This window comes from Sinocyclocheilus grahami, unplaced genomic scaffold (assembly GCF_001515645.1).
Source record: "Sinocyclocheilus grahami isolate Dianchi unplaced genomic scaffold, SAMN03320097.WGS_v1.1 scaffold181.1, whole genome shotgun sequence".
In the NCBI taxonomy this organism is placed as follows: Eukaryota; Metazoa; Chordata; class Actinopteri; order Cypriniformes; family Cyprinidae; genus Sinocyclocheilus; species Sinocyclocheilus grahami.
The window spans coordinates 403,602-426,587 of record NW_015505360.1 but is presented as its reverse complement, the minus strand read 5'-3'; the positions used below and the strand labels follow the sequence as shown (position 1 = coordinate 426,587).

Sequence of the window (22,986 nt, the reverse complement as noted above, 5' to 3'; positions counted from 1 at the left end):
GGGTGCTGGGGGAAACACGATGCTGCTGAGGCATTTTTATAGTCAAATCTACACAACTTTTGTAGTCCATTTCAGAACACTGGAGGAGAGGAATTTATGAGTGAAAAACAACTTAAATTTCAGTCTGTTCCTCACAAAGATACTGTACGACATCAGAAGAGTGCTGTTGTGGTGCTTTTGGTGCTTTTTTTGAAAGAAAAAAAAGCATCACAGCTTCAGCCCCATTTCATTATGCTGTTCATGATGCTTATTAATTACTGTTCATCCAAACTTTCAGATGTTAGCAGTATTAACACCAGCTCTACAGCTGTCACAACAGAGACCATCTCAACTGGTAATATAACACACTGTGACTTATTTTCTGACCTGTAGCTGTTAATGCAAATGTCAGGAACAGTTATACATCGAAGTTTAACCGATTATTGGATAAGAAACAGTGCAGGGAAGGGACTTGGTTCTCACTCAAGAATTGTGAGCACACAGGGGTGGAGTTTAAGCAAACTAAATGATTGAGAAAATCCAGCATTCTCCACCAGAGAGAAGTATGTCACTTCACAGGAGAAAAAAATCAGGATAGGAGTTAAATATTCACAAACATCATAAATCATTTGATTTCAGTATTTCAATTGTGATTCATTTGATAAATCACAAATCTAAATCATGCATGAAATAAATGCTGCTCCTATCACATGATCATATCTGTGTGCATGTCTATAAGTTGGTTAGTTATAACTCACCGTTATTCATGCTACTGTGCAGGTAATTATATTTTCATGTGCTTTTTGTATTACTTGTGTCTCTTTTCGTTAATATTCATCAGTCATCATTTGTTTCAGCTGTTACTAACATCAGCAGCACCGATACAACAGTCGGACCAGAGACGAGCTCAGCTGGTAATGTAGTCTGATGTTTCCTCTGTTGAGTGTGTTTTGACTGTGACGTCAAATTAATTTGAAAATCTTGATCTCAGCTGTTGCTCTACTGTGTGCGTTAAAAAAAGTGCATGAGAGCAGCAGGACTCTCAAAAACTGTGATAAATAAAGACACAACTCTGAGAAAAGAAAGTCTGAAATGCAAGAAAATGCTAAGAAAATAAGTCTGAATTACAACATGAACTTGAAAAGTTGCCATAACCCCCTTTTTTTGTTTTGTTTGTTTATTCAATGGTGAAAACAGGGTTATAATCAGGCCTGGTGTCAAGGGGGGGGGGGGGCTTGGGGGGCTTAGCCCACCTTTGATGTTCTGAAGCCCCCCTGCAATGATCTGAAGGACCCACCCCTTCACCCTCAGAATATGATTTTAAACACGGAAAGCAATCTAAACTGAATGCAATTTCAACCGAGGGACACCCGTTGGATCTCAGATTCAATTTGACCCCTCTCCCCCCCCCCCCCCCCCCCCTTCGATGTGGACCATCACCGGTTAATTTAGAACATTCACTGCTAAATTCAAATGCGTTGTCTGATGCTATTCAGTGTTTTCAACCACATAACATTTATTTTAGGTTTCAGACATTTAAATTAATTGCTAGCAAAACAGACATTTGTTAAATACACACTGGTGTTTCTGAGTTTGTTAAATACACTGGTGTCTAATGAAAGTGGCAATAATAATCCTTTCAATTAAAATCTGACAGCGTGTTTTATTCATATGTACACGTTGTGTAGGTAACTATAACGTTCACTCTATTCTTCTCCTAGTTTAATGGTGATTTACTTTTATGTATTTTGTGTGAACCCCTCTTCCTTTAATAGTCCACTACACAGACACAACTGGGATTATGATGTCGGAGTAATAATAACTCACTGTTTTGTAACATTCTGTGCAGCTGATTATATTTACTTGAGCCCTTTGTATTGTTTGTGTGATCGTTGATTCATTAATATTTATCAGTCATCATTTTTTTTCAGCTGTTACTAACATCAGCAGCACTCATACAACAGTCGGACCAGAGATGACCTCAGCTGGTAATGTAGTCTGATGTTTCCTCTGTTGAGTGTGTTTTGACTGAATGTTTGTGGATCTGCAGAATTGAACAGTTGTGTGAGTGTTTATTTCTCTAAATAGAGACGATCTACAGTTGTAGATCAAGGCAGACATTTTTTTTTTTTTTTTTGCATTTAGCATTTTGAGTGCCCGTGTACAAGATATATTAAGAGAAATTTGCTTATTAATTACTGTTCATCCAAACTTTCAGATGTTAGCAGCATTAACACCAGCTCTTACAGCCATCACAACAGAGACCATCTCAAGTGGTAATATAATATAGCTAATGTAATATAAGTGAATATTTACTGAGTCTTTGCAGTGGTGTAAATTACACCTGTACTCGCAATTTCTAATGCTTTTGCACTTATTAAACAAATAATTTCACTACCAAAACATCTCCCAGTCTTACTTCCACGGGTCAGTTTGTTACTGTGGCTTGCAAAAAATTGTTATGTTATCACTGATAATATTACACGTCGTTTCTTGACAGTAATTTCCACAACATCTGTCAGTCCCACTACTACAGGTAAGCATGTTTCTGAACTGAATGTGGCTTTCAAAAGAAGCTTCTCCATAACTTGTGTCTTCATGAGGAACATCATTTAGCATATGGGTCTGATTTAACATCTGTTTCCATTTGTTTTTGTTTCAGCCTCTTTACAGCCGGTCACTTCCACAACATCTACCAGTTCTACTTCTACAGGTGAGGATGATTCTGGACTGAATGTAACCTTGTAAAATAAACCCCTCTTCATTATTTTTTTTTTCATAAATAACAGAAATTCAGTATTTGAGTCTGATTTATCATCTGTTTTCATAATTTTTTCAGCCTCTTTACAGCCGGTCACTTCCACAACATCTACTAGTTCAACATCTACAGGTGAGGATGATGCTGGACTGAATGTAAACATTTAAAAGAAACCCCTCTTAAAGATTTTTTTTATTTTTATGAACACAGTAATTCAGCATTTGAGTCTGATTTAACATCTGTTTCCCTCTGTTATCATTACAGTTTCTTTACAGCCAGTCACTTCCACAACATCTACTAGTTCAACATCTACAGGTGAGGATGATGCTGGACTGCACTGTAATATTGAAGTACACCTGTCCATAATTAATGTCTTCATGAAGAGCACAGTAATTGAGCATCTGATTCTGATTTAACATCTGTTTGCATTTGTTTTTGTTTCAGCCTCTTTACAGCCAGTCACTTCCACAACATCTACCAGTCCCACAACTGCAGGTTAGCATGATGCTAGATTGAACTTGGGCTTTCATAAGACACCCATCATAATAATCTTCTTTATGAAGAACTCATTTCATCCTCATCCAGTCTGATTTAACACCTGTTTCCATCTGTTATTGTTTCAGTTCCTCTACATCTGGTCACTTCCACAACATCTATAGGTGAGGATAATTCTCGACTGAATGTAACCTTTTAAAATATTTTTTTTTCTCATGATGAACACAGTAATTCAGCATCTAATTCTGATTTACCATCTGCTTGTATTTGTTTTTGTTTCAGTCTCTTTACAGCAGGTCACTTCCACAACATCTACCAGTTCTACTTCTACAGGTGAGGATGATTCTGGACTGAATGTAACCTTGTAAAAGAAACCCTTCTTCATGTTTTTTTTTTCATAACACAAATTCAGTATTTGAGTCTGATTTAACATCTGTTTCCATCTGTTATCTTTTCAGTTTCTTTACAGCCGGTCACTTCAACATCATCTACTAGTTCAACATCTACAGGTGACGATGATTCTGGACTGAATGTAACCTTTTTAAAGAAACCTCTCAATTTGAATTTTAATAACACAGTAATTCAGCATCTAATTCTGATTTATCATCTGTTTTTATTATTTTTTCAGCCTCTTTACAGCTGGTCACTTCCACAACATCTACTAGTTCAACATCTACAGGTGAGGATGATTCTGGGCTGAATGTAACCTTTTTAAAGAAACCCTTCAATTTTTATTTGAATAACACCGTAATTCAGCATCTAATTCTGATTTATCATCTGTTTTCATTATTTTTTCAGTCTCTTTACAGACGGTCACTTCCACAACATCTACCAGTTCTACTTCCACAGGTGAGGATGATGCTGGACTGCACTGTAATATTGAAGTACCACTGTCCATAATTAATATTGTCTTCACGAAGAGCACATTAATTGATCATCTGATTCTGATTTAACATCTGTTTGCATTTGTTTTTGTTTCAGTTTCTTTACAGCCGGTCACTTCCACAACATCTACCAGTTCTACTTCCACAGGTGAGGATGATGCTGGACTGCACTGTAATATTGAAGTACCACTGTCCATAATTAATATTGTCTTCACGAAGAGCACATTAATTGATCATCTGATTCTGATTTAACATCTGTTTGCATTTGTTTTTGTTTCAGTTTCTTTACAGCCGGTCACTTCCACAACATCTACCAGTTCTACTTCCACAGGTGAGGATGATTCTGGACTGAATGTAACTATTTAAAAGAAACCCCTCTTAATGTTTTTTTTTTATTTTATTTTATGAATAACACAATAATTCAGCATTTGAGTCTGATTTAACATCTGTTTGCATTTGTTTTTGTTTCAGTCTCTTTACAGCCGGTCACTTCCACAACATCTACTAATTCAACATCTACAGGTGAGGATGATTCTAGACTGAATATAACCTTTTAAAGAAACCCCTCATAATGATCTTTTCTTCATGAAGAACACAATAATTCAGCATCTGATTCTGATTTAACATCTGTTTGCACTTTTTATTTTTTTCCGTTTCAGTCTCTTTACAGCCGGTCACTTCCACAACATCTACCAGTTCTACTTCAACAGGTGAGGATGATGCTGGACTGCACTGTAATATTGAAGTACAACTTTCCATAATTAATATTGTCTTCATGAAGAACACCGTAATTGAGCATCTGATTCTGATTCAACATCTGTTATTGTTTCAGTTCCCCTACATCTGGTCACTTCCACAACATCTACAGGTGAGGATGATTCTTGACTGAATCTATCCTTTAAAAAGAAACCCCTCATAATGATTTTTTTTTCATGAAGTATACAGTAATTCAGCACCAGATTCTGATTTATCATCTGCTTTCATTTGTTATTTTTTCAGCCTTTTTACAGCCGGTCACATCCACAACATCTGGCAGTTCTACTTCTACAGGTGAGGATGATGCAAAACTTAATGTGGCCTTTTAAAGGAACTCGCTCATGGTGATTTTCTGTTCTTCATGAAGAGCACAGTACTTCATCTAAATCTAAATTGTCATCTTATTCCATCTTGTAAATATTACAGGTAATTTACCTACAGTCACTTCCACAATATCTACCAGTCCCACTACTGCAGGTGAGCATGATGCTAGACTGAACTTGGGCTTTCATAAGAAACGCATCATAATAATCTTTTTCATGAAGAACGTCTCGGGTTACGCATGTAACCATGGTTCCCCGAGAGGGAAGAGACGCTGCGTCCTCTAGCAGACAAAATGGGGAATGCTGCCAGCATGACCAGTGTCTGAAGCACGTGTAAAACAATGCCAATCCTATTGGTCCACATGGCCCGTGACGTCAAAGGCAGATGCCCGGAAGAATAAAAGGGCACCTGCTGAATACGTCACCAACTTAGTTGTCTGAAAGAGACGTAAACAGGCAGGCCGAAGGCATGGCGAGGGGATGCAGTGTCTTGTTCCCTCTCGGGGAACCATGGTTACATGCGCAACCCCAGATGTTCCGCTTCTAGGGAACTCCACGCTGCGCCACCAGTTGAACACAGAAGCAGTTCCGGGAGCATGACGTATGAGGTCAGCGTTGCGCATGCGCCGGTGAGTCTCATGAAAACCAACATTTGTTTTTAAAAACCAGTCTCCTCTTGGCTTATATCGGTATTATATATATATATACAGTATATATATATATATATATATATATATATATATATATATTTATATATTGCAATGATAGAGCTTGAAAGATCAAAGTACATTTTTAATATAACTCTGACTGGATTTGTCTGAAAGGAGAAAGTCATGTACACCTAGGATGCCTCGGGGGTGAGTAAAACGCAGCCTAATTTTAATTTTTGGGTGAACTAACCCTTTAATTAGGGAAAGTAGCTGTTGAGCTAAAACACAGCTTTCCTCAGATAGCTATATCCTAAGGGTCTTATGAAGGCTCGTAGCTAGCCCAAATAGCCAAGTAAGGCCTTCCTGCAAAGCTGCCCAGACCAAAGAAAGTGGGCTATCTACTTACAACCCTAGCAGGGGAGATGGCACTGTCTAGGCAAGGGCTCAAGGAGACCACTACTTAAAGACCCTAAGAAGGGGAGCAGTCACTGAGCTATCCTCAGATATCTGAGGATAGCTATGTACCTAGGAAGGGGCTACCAAAAGAGGGACCGACTGAAACTACCCAGATCACAGAGAGTGGGCTATCTACTTACAACCCTAGCAGGGGAGACAGCACTGTCTAGGTAAGGGCTCAAGGAGACCGCTACTTAAGACCCTAAGCAGGGGAGTAATCACTGAGCTAGCACATAGCTATGCTCAGATAGCTAGGCTCTAGGAAAGGGGAACAGCTAGCACATAGCTCTCAGATAGCTATGTTTCCAGGAGAGGGCTCATTGGAACTCGCCAGTTAAAACACAGCTAGCCTCAGATAGCTGTATTAAGTAAGCCATCCTGTCATAGCAATGGCTGGAATATATCCACCCTCAGATGGCTATACTAAGGAGGTCCCCAATCAGTGTCAGTCCCACAGTAGGCTAACGAAGCACTGTGTTTTCGATCAGGAGCTCACAAGAGGGAGATCCGGACCATCAGTAAATGATTTGCTAAAGAGTGAACACATAAACATCTTAGTCCAAGATCAAAGCCTGATGTAAGCAGTGACCATAACACTAGAGGGTTGGACACATCTATCTTGGAAAAGCAGTTCCCTCAGATAAGGCTAAAGTTTGCCCAGACCACGAAGTGACCTAAGACCTAGAAGGGGAGACAGCACAGTCTAGGCAAGGGGCTCAAGAAGACCACTACTTAAAAACCCTAAAAGGGGAGCAATCTCCAAGCTGGAACACAGCTATCCTCGAATAGCAGATTCCTAAAGAAGACTTCAGCGCTTACTTGAGAGAGCTTGTGCCAAAGGGGAACCCAACCTAGTTATAGAAGCCAGGATAGAACATAGCTGCCCTCAGACCGCTATATTCCAGAGCAAAGCAAGCTTGAGCTGGAGCATAACCATCCACAGACAGCTACACTCTGAGCAGAGGCTGTTCACTTAAAGCCCTGAAGAGGGGGAAGCATTCTACTCAGCCCAAACTTACTAAGAGGGATTCAGAGGTACCACCCACTTAAAAATACCCAGAAGCCTGGGGAGGCAGCCCACTCCTAAACCCATCCGGCCCAACACAGGAAGGAACATTCCCCATAACCACTCTATGTGTTGAAACACCCTGGGAGAGAAAGATTGCAAGCATCTCTCAACAGAGTATTTAAATATATCCACACCCAGCGAGACTATATGCAGGATCAAAAACTCCTAAAAAGAGTATCTGAAACCCATGAACAGACGCTTGTTACTCATCTCTCGAGAAGAGGGACAAGTGCAAACGGAGCTTTCTCATTGGAAACACTCACAATGTGCACATTCAGAGCACCGAATGCACAAGCCCCTGACCAAGACACATGACACATATAGATATTGTGTGTCTTCAAGTGTTCTCGGGCACGGAGGCACACACTTTCTACAACGCTCACCTGCCTTGGTCTCTCACACGCACTTCAAACAGAACCGGGACTGGAACCAGAACCATTGTCATGAAGGCAACAAAAGTTGGTGAAGTATTCAGCTTCCGGGCATCCACCAATGACGTCACGGGTCACGTGGACCAATAGGATTGGTGTTGTTTCACACGTGCTTTAGACACCGGTAATGCTGGCAGCATTCCCCATTGTGTCCGCTAAAGGACGCAGCGTGGAGTTCCCTAGAAGGGGAACTCATTAGTTCATCCTTTGCGTCTCATTTGACATCTGTTTCCATCTGTTATTGGTTCAGTTCCTCTACAGCCGGTCACTTCCACAACATCTACCAGTCTCGCTACTACGGGTAAGTATTATGCTAGACTGAATGTAACCTTTTAAAAGAAACCACTCATAATGTTTTTTTGTTGTTGTTTGTTTATTTTTTTCATGAAAAATTAATTCAGCATCTGATTCCAATTTACCGTCTGTTTTTATTTGTTATTTTTTCAGTCTCTTTACAGCCAATCACTTCCACAACATCTACCATTTCTACTACTACAGGTGAGGATGATGCTGGACTGCACTGTAATATTAAAGCAGAGCTGTCCATAGTTATTATTGTCTTAATGAAGAGCACAGTGATTCAGCATCTGATTCTGATTTAACATGATTCCATTTGTTTTAGTTTCTTTACAGCCGGTCACTTCCACATCTATACTTTCAACATCTACAGGTGAGGATAGTGTTTCACAGGACTGTAATATTGAAACACAACCCTCCATAATTATTAGTGCCTTCATGAATCTGAATTGGCACCATATTCCATCTTGTAAATATCGCTGGTCATTTACCTACAGTCATTTACTTCTACAGGTGAGTGGACTGGACGTGGCCTTTCTAACGAAACCCCTCATAATGATCTTCTTCATGAAGAACACTTAACTTCATCATCTGAATTTGATTTAACATCTGTTTCCACCTGTTACTGTTCCAGTTCCTCTAGAACCAGTCACTTCTATAACATCTACAGTGGTGTGAAAAGGTTTTTGCCCCCTTCCTGTTTTTTTAATTTTTTGCATATTTGTCACACTTAAAAGCCACTGTACATCTGCGGGTAGGATTATGCCGGACTTCCTTTTATCCCTTTCTGTTTTGTTGACAATTTCTTGTTAATGTTGCAGTTTATTTAGAAACAGTCACTGACACATACACATGTTCAGTTTTATTTCCAGGTTATTTATATATTTCCAGGTTATTTATTATATTTATATTTTTATATTTCCCATACATTTTGTTTGTTATTAAACTTATACTGTGTGTCAAGTCCTTGGTCATACACACACATGTGCATAATGTCAATAGCTCACTAGTTATAATCCTCGGTAATCCACTGCAAACTTTGACAGGTGGTTGAACAGGCTCATGAGTTTCTATTTAAATCGAGCGCGCTGCTTCAGCTGTGCATCTTACATCATCAACCCGGAAGTAAAGTTCGATTCAGTTTGATTTGTGAACGGCTCAACTGGTTACTTCCTGAGTACTGACTCAAAAGAACGATTCATTCAATAATCAAACATCACTATTGTGTGCCCTGCCCTTCTTATGCCCTTTCTTACCTTCTTGTGCCTTGTCTACTTGCCCTGTTAATAAACCTTACCTCCACTTATCCTGTGTTTGGGTCTTCTCTCTCACTCAGAACCCTGACACATTAATTCAGCCATTGACAGCCATTGTTACAGATCTCATGACCACAAATTCAACAGTCTGATCATAGTCATAGGCTATACTTATATAACTTATATTTATTTAATGTGGAGTTTTCTCATTCTAGATTCACAACGTCTGAATACCACAATGTTGGAAGATTGTAAGGTAAGTTGAGATGAGTTTCTGATATTGTGATTAGGGGGCCGGACTCATACCAACAACACAATAATGCAGAGTACACCGTTTTGTGTACCAAAAATTAACCAAAGAAAGAAAGAAATCCTAAACAAAATACCTTTTACTTATAAAGCTTATTTGTGATTTCAGACCACAGGAAAATGTGAAAATCTTCTTTGCCAGATAGAGAACTTGACAGCTCAAGTGCTTCCTTTGACCGTAAGAGAAAAAGGACAAAAACCATCATTATTTGTCATGTATATGGCTGATACTGTAGCGATGCTTTCATTCTTTTGTTCCAATTTTACAAATAATCCTATTTTTATGATCACTAACAATAGGATGTGACAAAAATTTTGGATGTGGTCCTCAATGCTTCAGAGAAGGTTTTAGACTCTTCGTCAACTGACTCAGATAAACTGGTGTTACATGGAAACCGTGTGTTAAAAGCCAGCGAGAAACTCGTGTCCATGCTGGTGATACCAACAAACACAAGTGACTATGTCAATTTTACTCTTGACACTGTGGGTAAGTGAAAACCAAACTATGAATAGACTGTGAAGTCACTGACATAATGTGCTCAAGTCTAGAAAACCTGTAAAATAACTTTTGACTTTTTTTACATGACCTTATTTTTAATATGGTTTCATTCACATGACTGTCTTTTTAAATCAGAGGTTCAAGTCTTCATGGTTGGACCACAGATCACCTTAGATAAAATCCCTCGACTCGACACAACAAATTCTTCTGTGGACCTTGATCTCATTGGGATCGCCAAGAACAACAATGGAACAAGTACATTAAATGCCTTGATGTGATTTTATCAAAAAAAAAAGTGAAAAAAGAGACAAAATACCACTAAATCACATTTACTTAGGATCTTATTATTAGTAGTACTGTAGTGTTGTTTTGTTGAATGGACATTTATTTATGAGTTTCTGTCACACAGGATCAGCTGCTGTTGCTTTCATGAGTTACAACACGATGGAGAATCTACTGAAGCCAGACTTCTTCAACACATCAAAAGACACAGTTAACACCATCTTTGTCGGTGGAGTCCTAGAGTGAATAATGTGGCTCGAATCAACATCTGCATCAGTCTTCTGTTGGCTCACTTTCTGTTCCTGCTCACACAGCAGTTCCTGAGCCTCATACAGCCTCAGCAGGTGAGAATGATGAAGGAGCCCTACAGCTCAGCACAGCCTCACTGAGAATCCTCATAACCGTCTCTCATGGTCTCCAGGTGTTGTGTGCCATGATCTCAGGCCTTCTGCAATTCCTCTTTCTCTCCGGCTTTGTGTGGATGTTCATTGAAGCTGTGCTGCTCTTCATCTGTGTGGAGAACCTATCACAGATCAGCTCCATTAATAGGGCGGTGCTTAGCAGAGTATTCCTGTGTGTGATTGGATATGTGGTTGCTCTGGTTGTGGTGGCCGTGTCTGTTGTGGTGGATCCTAATGGCTACGGAAGTGAAATGTGAGTTCAGTTGGAGTCATTCATTGCTCAACATCTTCATCCATGTTTGTTTACTGATTACATTACTTTATCTTCCTCCAAACAGGTGCTGGATAAAAATGGATAAAGGCTTCATCTCAAGTTTTCTGGGACCTGTTTGCATGATACTAACAGTAAACACATCATTTATTTTTTCTTGTATTAAAAGGAAAACAATGGAATTAATTACTGTTTTTTTTTAAACTTTGCAGTCAAACACGATTCTTTTCATCAAGATCGTCATCACTCTGAACTCAACTCTCAAAAATCTCAACTCTGACGTTTCACAGATAAAACAAACCAAGTAACAAACATTATGACTCACATGATTTAATCAGTCTATAAAAAAGAACATGTAGTCAATAAAGACACATTAACACTTTATTTCTCTGTTTCTCCGCAGGATCATGGTGTTTAAAACACTGGCTCAGTTTGTGGTTCTTGGTTGCTCCTGGATTCTGGGTTTCTTCACTAATGTCAGTAAGGTGCTGGAGATCATCTTCCTGATCTTGAACTCTCAGCAGGGAACCTTCATCTTCCTGATCTACTGTGTCTTCAATAATGAGGTCAGACATTTTTCTGTCCTACTCTATAAATACACCAATAAAGCAGTATAAGTATAAAGGAGACAGTATAAGAAGAAAAAAAGCATCAGTGTTTACGTCTGAATATGCACACCTCTTTAAACACCTTTTCATACCTGTTTATCATTAACAAACATTCTGCTTCATGAGTTTCAGAGGATAAATGAAGTCTCTCAGCTCCTCTCGTCTCATTCTTGTTCAGGTCAGGCAGCAGTACAGGAAGTTCTTCAGATGTCTTTGCAGTGGACAAAAACAACACTGAGGACCACAGAATCATGTTAAGGAAAAAAAAGTACTGCTGAAGTGCCATTATTATTTCAGGTTGTTATACGTACAGTAAAATACACAACAGAATCAATGTTAGAAAAAACATGTTACGAGTGTCCCAATATTACAGCTGTACTAATGTACTATTGATGTTCTTTTGATGTAGCTCTCTTTACTCAAGGTTTTCCTTTGCAGAGGACACAAAGTCTGTGTTCACAGACTCCTTTACATTGTGTGGGATCATCATTAAAGGAAACTTTGAGTTATGTATTACGAGTTATGTATTATCTCAAAAAATAAAATTGTTAAACTTGCATAATTACAATTTATTGTCAAGATTATAAAGCTTCCACTTGATTGCGTGTGTTGTAAGGACCCATAGACCGTAGTTAGGATAGACATTTTCATATAGTAGATGCTTTTATCCAAAGTGACTTGAATGAGGAGGACAATAGAAGCAATTAAACCAACAAAAGGACAACAGTTATCTAACACAGTCTGAGTTATCTAACACAGTATGTGTAGCAAATATATATATATATATATATATATATATATATGTAACAGGGTTGTTCTAGATGGGGCTCAAACCCAGGTCTCTCACATTCAAAGTTACTGAGTTTACTGATTGAGCTAACTCCCCAATTAAAGAACTCAAGAGCAGAAGTAGCAAAAAACAGGGAGTCATTGATCTCCAGCAAAAGGCAATCTTTACTGAAGAAAAGTGCAACAAAAACAAAAGCAGAGCTTCCAAAAACAGAGAAAAGCAAAGCAGAAACTAGAGTCAAAGAACTTCAACAAAACAGATTTAACTTTCAGCAGGCAACTGGTAACATAGGCTCAAGACTGAACAATAAAGCATGACCTAACCCACTTATATAGGGCTAAACACAGGTGTCTCACATCAGGCTTAATGAATGTTAGTAATCAGCAGGAACCTGGAGAGAGGCGCCACCTGTTGACCAGGAGGTAAATTAACAGTCCAGTGGTGAGTTCTTACAATATACAACAGTTCTTTCTGGTCCTGGAATCTGAATGGCTGATAAGAGTGCAATATTAGAGTGATAACAGAACTCCCCCAGCCATTTTACCGTTAAGAATAAAAGAATAAAAGAATAAACTATTATATTAATTTAAACAATTATTATCAAACAATTACATTCATTCAGTAAAATATAAATCTTAGTGTTGGCTATATAGATTTTTATAATTCATTATCTTCTTGTCGATCCACCAGTTCACATTTACAGCTCTGTGTTCTGCGTGATATTGTTGTACCATTTAAGACTTTGTATGGCCATAAATCTGAAACAGACCTCATGGAGGATCCCTTTAGTGATGAAGGTCGAAATGGCCTGTATGTGCTCTTCTGTGCCACCGCTGAGTTATTGTGCCATTTTGATTTAATGTGCTGTGTAACGTAATTTCCCCCACCATGTCTGATATTAAAATCTGTACGACACACGGCACAGATAATTAATCATGCCCAGCATCCACTTTAACTCAGTCAGATTTTGGGGTTTGCTGAGGTCACGAATAGCACAAACCTTTTCCGAGTCGGGCCTGATGCCCTCTTGCTGGCGTCATCTAGCGGAATCTGCCAGAAATCGCTGGCCGCATCCAGACTAGAAAAGACTGTCGCCTCCGCCAGTTTAGAAGTGATGTCATACAAGGTTGGCAGAACATACTTTTTGTGGATGACAGTTTCATTTAATCATTTGAGGTTGACACATATCCTTAAGTCTCCATTCCTTTTGGCGACTGGCACCATTGGGTCACACCATGGGGTGGGCTCAGAAACCTCTTCAATCACACCCAGCCGCTCTATCCTATCCAGTTCTTGTTTGACACTCATTAGCATTGGGATTGGTACTCTATGAGCTATATGGACACTGTACAGCTCCACTGTATTTTTGAGCATTATTTTAACTGGTTCACATGCCATCAGTCCCAAAGAGCCGGACACACTTTCTCTTATTTCATCTATTCTTTTTATTACCCCCATTTGAATTGCAGCACTGTGTCCCAGCAGATTTCCAATGTGGGCTCCTCTCCCCACATATCCATTCATCAAGTACATATTTTTTTTACACTTACTTTTGTGCTCATCTGGCCCATACACTCCAGCTTGCCACCAGGACTGTTCAGTATGACATCTTATTTTTCAGGCTTTCGTAGCTTTTCTCGGATACATACATACAAGTACATACAAGATTCATCGTAATAACGAGTCATAAACGCATCCACAGCTGTAAATCCTGGTTTAGTTAGAAAGTACAGAACAACATCCCATAGAGCACTTTTAATCCAACAAAACAATAATGTTGTAATATGGATGGATATTGCTTTGTTTGCGTCTTATTTCTTCGGAGAGAGTTATTGTTTGCATCTGTTATGGAATAACTTGCGCTCAAAAAAATGTGTATTGGTAGTAAAAAACAACATGGTTTTGTAGCATAGAGTGTCACAAACAGAATCAAACCATCCACTAAAAAAAAGGCAAAGATACGCGGAATCTTGTTTATTTAAAAACCTGGCGCTCTCTTGTGATGGCTTGTGATGCACGCTGTGATGCACCTGTCATCTGATGGCGGCGTAACTTAGCAATCAGCTTTTTGCACAAATAATTTTTTATCTGTAATAAACTTTTTTCCCCTATTCAACATTTTTCATATGTGTGTGTGTGTGTGTTTTGTGGGGAATGTGGCTGTATCTGTATGACCGCACATCAGCGTGTGGTTACTGACTGAATGACCAGCTATCAGTGTGAATGCTGTCTATATGAACGGCCATAAGAGTGTGACTATTGACATTATGGCCAGCCATCTGTATGATTACCATCTGTAATGACAGATGATAGGCCATCAGCATGTGATTACTGATTGTATAACCAGCAGTCAGTGTGAATGCTGTATGTCTGGCAATCAGAGTATGTACTTGACATACAAAGCTAATTCTTTTTTCTCTCTCTTATTTTTTATTTATTTTTATTACTCAAATTATTCTTTTAGTTTTTTTCTAGTGCTCAAATAAATCATTTATACAATGTCTAAGATTCAGTCTATTATTTTATAATTTAAAAAGTATGCAGTGGTATGTATGACTAAAACAGTTTGTAGAACCTTACATTTGGTGACTATTTTTCCTCAAACAGGGGGTGGAGGGGACTAGACATAGTCTCAGAAAAATGGCTGCAGGAATCTAATTTTTCATGATATCTTCAAATCTGAAATATAAACTCATGATACATGACTTTCAACCCATTACTTTTCTGGATTGCTCAAGGACTGATTTCATGTATTTGTATATGAAAAAAAAACATTCAGTGTGGTTAAATTTTTTTCAAGGCACTTCAGTGTCTATAACTTTTTATCTTTTTGAGCATTATCAACTCTGGATGATGGATAGTACAGCCTAAAGTGTCGTCTTCTTTAAATTGTGTGTGCAGCACACTGTTGACAGAAACTGTTACCATTTTAAGTTAGGTAGGTCATTTTAATTTAAAAACCCCATTTTGGGTTCATTTAACCCAGCAGTAGGCCTATAGTAAATTTCAAGCAATATTTGAATTAAATATGTTTATTGATATATTACCTGATATATAATCTATGTATGTATAACCTACTGTATAAACAATCGCTTCAGAGCAATTTGTTGTAGCCACTTACCCTGTAACTACATCATGGAACAAGGGGGGAACAAGCACCACTTTAAATTACAGCCCGCAACTGTTGCATTTACCCTCTAACTACATGGAACAAGGAGGTAACAAGCACATAGCAAGACTTAAAAACAGAACAAGTGTATATTTGCACAGTAATTACAGAGAAAAATATTGCACTAGTTTTAATTTAATTGTTTGATGGCCAAATCAAACCCTCTAATTTTATTTGCTATAAAAACATCACAGTTGTAGCGTCTGGACCAATCAGACACACCATTTGTCATTTGATTTAACAAATCAATTATTCATTAGATTAACAAACATTCACAGACCCCTCACCCAATAAACATACTGGGTGCCAAAATGTCTGTGAACAGGGCCCAGAACCCTGGTTACCATGGCAACCCTGACACCAGATACATTTACAACCTAATGGAATGCGAAGCAGGGAAAATCACTACATGTTCCATAGGAAATCCACAATTCACAGCAGAAACTGACTTTTCTACTAATTAATTCATAGGAAAACCTTTCTTTGAATGAACACACATATCCTTCAGGTCATGGTGTATGTTTTCTTTGATATTTTTAGAATATTCTATGCATGCTTATGATGGAACTAGTCGGGGGAAGTCGGTGGTTCTGTTTTGATAAGATGTGAGCTCCAAGGCTCCAGGACTTCCTAAGTTTTGTGCCAGGCCTTCGGCCTTGTCTTCTCCATTCAACAATATTCTCTGACTCAAACTGGTTCTTTTTCATCAACCAACTTCAGCAAAGATCAACTGGAACCTTCAGATTACATCAAACCATTTATATAGCAGATATATGCTACAAGCTCTGTGTAGAGTTGTACAGTAAGACAGTTATTTCCTTTAACCAGGAAATTAACGTTCTTAGAATTGACAGACAGTTGACCCTGAGAGGTCAGCTAAATATCTACAGCGGATCTAAATATTTATAATTAATTATAACTAGTTATGATTAATTATTCATATTTCCCCATGAGCTGATTCGCCACACAGTATACATCCACTGAAATACAAATGTGGTATTGTGTATTGTTTCTGCGAACAGCTGGAAAACGGTAAGCTTGCTTTAAGCTGCATTGAACCTATATCATGCAAAGTTATTTGGTGATAGTGGTGTTGGAAGGTTGCTGATGTGACTCAGCTGAGATCGACAAATAAGCTTTCATAAAGTAAGTATACTCGTGAATTATAAATCATAGCATAAACTCATTAACTAATTTCACTAGATGTCCAGTTTTGTTGTTCAGTAATCTCCATCATGTTTCCTGCAATAATAGAATGGTTAAAAATACTTAGGCCTATAATAAAATAGGTCTACCAATATAAAATTATAAAAAGTATCGTCTTTCTAAATCACTCCCAAACATAAGATTGTTGTTTAGGCCATACATACCACGTAATATTAGAATTGGTACCACTTAGTTTCAAAATACTTACAGTATAAATTATTTGTAATTTTACAGGTTGTTACCCCTTTATTCCCCAAACGTCGCATGTTATTCCCTTATGCCTACAGGGAGGTACTGATTAGGTACACTATAATTACAAAAATAAAAAATTATGCTGTAACTTCAGTTCACTTACGCAGTTCTTTGCAGGTTGCATATCTGGTTGTTACCCCTTATTACCCAAACGTAACACATTGTTCACTTTTACCTACACGTATGTTCTTTATAGGTACACTATAACTACAGAAATGTACGCCGTAAATTCAGTATACTTACGTAGTTCTTTGCGGGTTGTAATGTATAGCGGTACCCCACCCTCAATACCACGACTGAGGTGAGACACTTGAGTAAGGCACCGGACCACCGAAATTATCAGTGTTGTCAGACAAATATGAACATGCGTCTAAATGGCCTAGTCATATTCAATGCATGAGAAAACCCCCTGTTTCTGTCTCACAGGATCAGCTGCTGTGGCTTTCCTGAGCTACAACACAATGGAGAATCTACTGAAGCCAGACTTCTTCAACACATCAAATGACATGTTTAACACTGTGATTCTCACTAAGAATCATCATAACCATCTCTCATGGCCTCCAGGTGTTGTGTGCCGTGATCTCAGGCCTTATGCACTTCCTCTTTCTCTCCGGCTTTGTGTGGATGTTCATTGAAGCTGTTCTGCTCTTCATCTGTGTGGAGAACCTATCACAGATCAGCTCCAAAAAGAGGGCGGTGCTTAGCAGTGGATTTCTGTGTGTGATTGGATATGTGGTTGCTCTGGTTGTGGTGTGTGTGTCTGTCGGTCTGGTTCCTGAAGGCTACGGCAGCGAAGAGTGAGTTGTTGTTGTTGTTGTTTAAGTTAATTTGATTAGAAGGAAAAAAATCAGCTCTGGGATTTTGTGACATCTCTGCTATATGATCAGTGTTGGGGGTAAATCATTGCAAGTAACGCGAATTACGTAATCAGATTACTTTTGTCAAGTAACTAGTAAAGTAACACATTACTTTTTCAAAAAAGTAATGCCAGTTACTTTGTTTTCCCATTTATTGACTGACAGGTCTCATGTCCCCATATTGGGAAATCGGAAGTACAGAGGCGTTGTGTGCGCTGTGTGAACATGATGCTACTGTAGTTCTAGACTAAATGTGAGTGTGCATTAATTCATCCCACTCACAAAAAACAGATTTATTATTAATCAAAATGAATTAAAACAGTGAAATGCAAACTCAGAATATGAAGCAATCCTGCAATAATTAAATATGTTAAATAACACAAATGTATCTAATCCCATTTTATTAACCAATGTCTTTGCTGCTGACCTTTGATGATCCAGTTCAACCATACTAATTAGCAAAAATGACTTTAGATAAACTAACAATTGTGCTTCCTTTTTTTATTGCTGAAGAGTGTTTCTTCTCCTGCGTTCTACTGTACAGACGTGAATTTACTTTTGCTTCAGCCTGAGGTTTATTCATTACACTTTTTGGTGTGAAAGGGCTTTTATATTTGCTATAAATAGAACTTCTTATATTAAAAACAATCAAGCCCTGCTCATATTTAAAAAGTAACGCGAAAGTAACGCAAAAGTAATATGACGCATTACTTTCCATAAAAAGTAACTAACGTAATTAGTTACTTTTTTAGGGAGTAATGCAATATTGTAATGCATTACTTTTAAAAGTAACTTTCCCCAACACTGTATATGATAAAATATACACACATACACTGGTTGTATCAGTGTCATGCACAATATTAAAATATGTAGTATTTCAACACTTGAAATAGTATTTCTGACAAGTTCATTCGGCTATATTGTATTTTTTTCTCTCTATACAGCTGCTGAACTAAAATGGATAAAGGCTTCATCTGGAGTTTCTGGGTCCAGTTTGCGTCATACTAGCAGTAAATGCATTTCTTATTTCTGACGACTTTGTTTTATATTAAAAAGAAAACAAGGTGATGAATTACTCTACTTTGCGGTCAAACTGAAAACTCTCAACGCTGAAGTTTCACAGATGAAACAAACCAAGTAACATTATAATTGAATCACTCTGTAGAAAACCACATACACAGTCAGTAAAGACACAGGAAATATCTCTCTTTCTCCACAGGATCATGGTGTTTAAAACACTGGCTCAGTTTGTGGTTCTTGGCTGCTCCTGGATTCTGGGTTTCTTCACTAATGTCAGTGAGGTGCTGGAGGTCCTCTTCCTGATCTTGAACTCCCAGCAGGGAACCTTCATCTTCCTGATCTACTGTGTCTTCAATAATGAGGTCAGAATGTTTTCCATCCATACTCTATGAATGAACCAATAAACCTCCAGACACCGTGGCAGTACAGTAGTTTCTTACCTGTTTATTATAAACAAACTCCATTCTGGTTCATGAGTTTCAGAGGTTAAATGAAGTCTCTCAGCTCCTCTCGTTTCATTCTTGCTCAGGTCAGGCAGCAGTACAGGAAGTTCTTCAGATGTCTTTGCTGTGGACGCAAACAACACTGAGGAGTACAGCACCAATTGAAAATGACAAATGTGCCATTATTATAAAGTAAAATACAACTATAGTAGAATACATATTACATGCAAATCTGTGCTCCTATCTATAAATAATAGTCATTAACCTAACATTAATTTATAGTGGTCATCAATTTTGATGTTAATCAATTGTGTTTTTGATTGTCTTTTACTATTCGTTTTTTCTTATTTTCTTCTTGGTTGAGGTCATTGACTCATCCTGTACTTCAGTCTCCTCGAGTGATTTATGTTTGCTTTAATTGTCTATATTATTGTACAAGAATATTTAGTGTGATTTGTAATTATTTTCTTGATAATAATCATTAAGGAAAAAAATCTATGAATGCTTCCTTTCAGCTTTTCAGCATTATTGAGTTGTTAGTAAATGTTTAGAATGATTGGTAGATTTTAATCAAACCCCGTCTTCTTACTACACATATATGGTGATGATAATATTATCACAGTCAAGGTTTTAATAATAAAATGCTAACATACTCATCACAACCACTTACCATGGCTAATATTGATGTCTAAGATGGTAACAAGGAGAAATCAGGACTGTGCTTTGATTTTTATTTTTTTTTAGAAATGTGTATTTAAATATGTATAAATATACTGAAATGTGATCTTTGTATATGACATGTTTTTGTAAGTGCATCTTGATGAGTTCTTTGAATATGAATTTGAATTTCAGCAGGAAGGACTGAAAAATATGTTAGTTTCCTCGTTAGATGAGCAGATAACTGTCATAAATATCTGACAATAATGTGTCTGTGTAGTCAGTCTAGTTGGGTGAAGATCACGTCATGTAAAGTCATATCAGGTGAGACCCTGCTTAAATAAGAATGAACTGCTTTAGTGTTACTATCAATCAATGCACTTTTTTGCAATTTTGTCTTCAATCACTGTTTGCGATACTGTACATGTTTCATGCTATTTAGGCTAAACATTGAAAAACTTTTATTTTAAAGTCATCTAAATCTTTGATATACTTCATGTGTCCTGAGGTGTGATTTATGTGTAATGAGGACATTAACAAAATTAAAGAGCTGTCAGAGATGGTTAAAGGGTTTACAGACAGAAGGGGAGGAAAACATAACTGAATTCAGTGTCACTTCCTACTTCTTTGTAATTCACTGCAAAATTTACTAGCAATGTCTAAGTGAAAACTGTTTCTACACCACTTTTTTAGTATAGCAAACAAATCTATAAATGTAGGTTCGCAAAAGTGTTTTAATCACTCCCACACTTGAGTCAAATGTGTAAATCATGCAGTCCAGAGATGGTTTGCACATTTTTCAGTCTGTGTTAAAAATCCGAAATATTCCCAAACATGAGAACGGCTGGCTCAGTGATTAAAGATTTTTAATAAGCGGGAAGCAACAAACAGACTTAACTTTTTCTGTCATCTCAGAAGGGTGCTGGTTATGTACTATATTTATTATTTATTAAAATGTATTATTATTTAGAATAGTATTTACACCCATGTAACTCATTTATAATTGGCTAAACTGACAGTGTTTCGCCCTCACGCTGTTATTTATTTGTCTATTAATTTATTTCAGAAATCAATGCCTGATCTAAACACAGTGGACTATCAGACTCCATTATGATGTTCATTGTTTTTAAAAGTAAGTATTTTTTCCCCTGTTTTGATTTAGAAAAATTGTTTTGCATTGAGTACTGACTGATAATTAAATATGACAATTGACTAAGCTTTGGCTAAAACCATACATTATTTATTTTCTTTAATGGACATTTGGGTGTATTTTAAGTGCATTTATAGATCAGTGTTTTTTTGTTGCTGTTTTTTTGTTGTTGTTAAAACCATATGATTATTATTATTATATATATTTTTTTTTAATAGTTCATAACATTTTTATTTAAATGTCATGCACAATCAGTTCCAACAACAGCATTGCACAACATTACCTTTCCATTATTCTCAGCAAGCCAAACTCAACTGTTATTAGTGTAGACAATGTTCACCAATTCCAGGAGATTTCCTGAAATTATAAAGACAAAAACTAAACACCTTTTCTCATTGCACAAGCAAAAGTAAGTTAGAAGAATAGTAAAATAGCACCACCTTGTGTCTTTAAATGGTTACGATGGTGGTAATACAGTCTTTGAGGACTTCCAGGACTGTATGTTATGGTAGACATACAGATTAAATGACATTAAATTCTTGCATTATACTTTTTGTGGTATTCAGGTTATTTTCTACTCTATGATTTTCTCTGTGACTTTGAATGTGTTTACTTCTTTAAATACCTTTTTCAGAGTGTAGAGAGCATCTTTAGAGGTGTACTGCATGACATACATTACAATACATACATTACAACGGTATTACAGAATCACAACAGCATGCACCTCAACATCTAAGAAGTGTGCAGGCTATTTCCATGCATGCTGAGCTGATGGCTTCAAACGTGGTCTGAACGTTGCTGATCGTTCCTATTGTAAAGCAAACTGAAACATCAATTGACAGACGATATTAATCCAATTCATTATAACGTTTTCAGACCTGAAGCCACTTTTGCAAATATTTGAACACATACAATTCAATACCAAAACTGCATGCATCTGCATCAGACTTTTAATGCAGTGTAGGTCAGGACTCTATATGGCTGTCAATGTATGTGTGAAAATGACACATTGAATCACTCTTTCACAATTTGAGCTCATCGTTTTAGTGATCTGATCTGATCAGAAAACGTATTTTCAATTCTTGTTCAGACAGGCAGTAAATGTGCATTTAATTTATTATTTTGTTTATAGTCTAAACAGCAAAAAAATATATATATATACAGTATATATTAAAACTCTCATGGCTTTATTCTATTTGTTAAGCCATTACTATATTGTACCAGATAAATATTTTTTTAGACTTAACAGTCAGCCCCTAAAGATCTGGTTTGAAAAACAATTCAGATATGTGTGCAGTGTTAGTAAAGTCCAGGTATAACTGAGCATTAAAAGTAATAATTGTATTTTATATTTAAAAAATAAAAATTACGCCTTCTTTGCGTGAACATTTGGGCGGCATTATGCAAATCTTCCCACATAGTGACGTAGACATGTGGGGGCGTGTTAGAACGAGCCGTTTTAGGTAGGTGTGGTTGACTCTTAACTTTTATAAAGAATATCTCTTTGGATTTGAGACTTTAGTCTTTGCAACTTTACAAATCTTCTTTATGCACCAAGTGCTTGTTACACTCCAAAGAGAAAGGAAAAATTTAAACCGCATCATATGACCCCTTTAAATAAGAGCATGCAGTTTATCATACGCACAGGGTCAGCACTACCTATAGGCAGAGCAGGCCTCGGGCTTTGAGCAGGGGTCTCTATAATGGTAACATACCCT

At 37.4% G+C, this 22,986-nt stretch overlaps 1 protein-coding gene, 1 long non-coding RNA gene and 1 pseudogene across 3 annotated transcripts; all 3 read left to right on the top strand.

The window, feature by feature from the left end:
• The first annotated feature begins 2,822 nt into the window (after positions 1–2,822).
• On the top strand, positions 2,823–3,903 carry LOC107594243 (uncharacterized). Of its 2 annotated transcripts, none has more exons than XR_001610155.1 (3): positions 2,823–2,869; positions 3,002–3,052; positions 3,861–3,903. It is a non-coding gene; the product is annotated as an uncharacterized lncRNA (long non-coding RNA). The 2 variants fall into 2 exon arrangements; XR_001610156.1 differs by lacking the exon at positions 3,861–3,903 and adding an exon at positions 3,182–3,216.
• A 5,689-nt stretch (positions 3,904–9,592) lies between these two features.
• LOC107594311 (adhesion G protein-coupled receptor E1-like) lies at positions 9,593–12,008 on the top strand (annotated as a pseudogene).
• Positions 12,009–19,121: 7,113 nt separating this feature from the next.
• On the top strand, positions 19,122–19,627 carry LOC107594242 (adhesion G protein-coupled receptor E1-like). The gene is made up of 3 exons (XM_016284204.1): positions 19,122–19,135; positions 19,218–19,380; positions 19,548–19,627. Exons 1-3 carry the CDS (start codon positions 19,122–19,124, stop codon positions 19,605–19,607), a joined length of 237 nt encoding a protein of 78 aa, XP_016139690.1. The 3' UTR covers positions 19,608–19,627.
• Positions 19,628–22,986: the final 3,359 nt, after the last annotated feature.

Bases quoted from the DNA above. Each gene is read 5' to 3' on its own strand.
- LOC107594242 (XM_016284204.1), top strand. The intron at 19,381-19,547 runs GTCAGAATGTTT...ATTCTTGCTCAG, and splicing joins ACTGTGTCTTCAATAATGAG to GTCAGGCAGCAGTACAGGAA.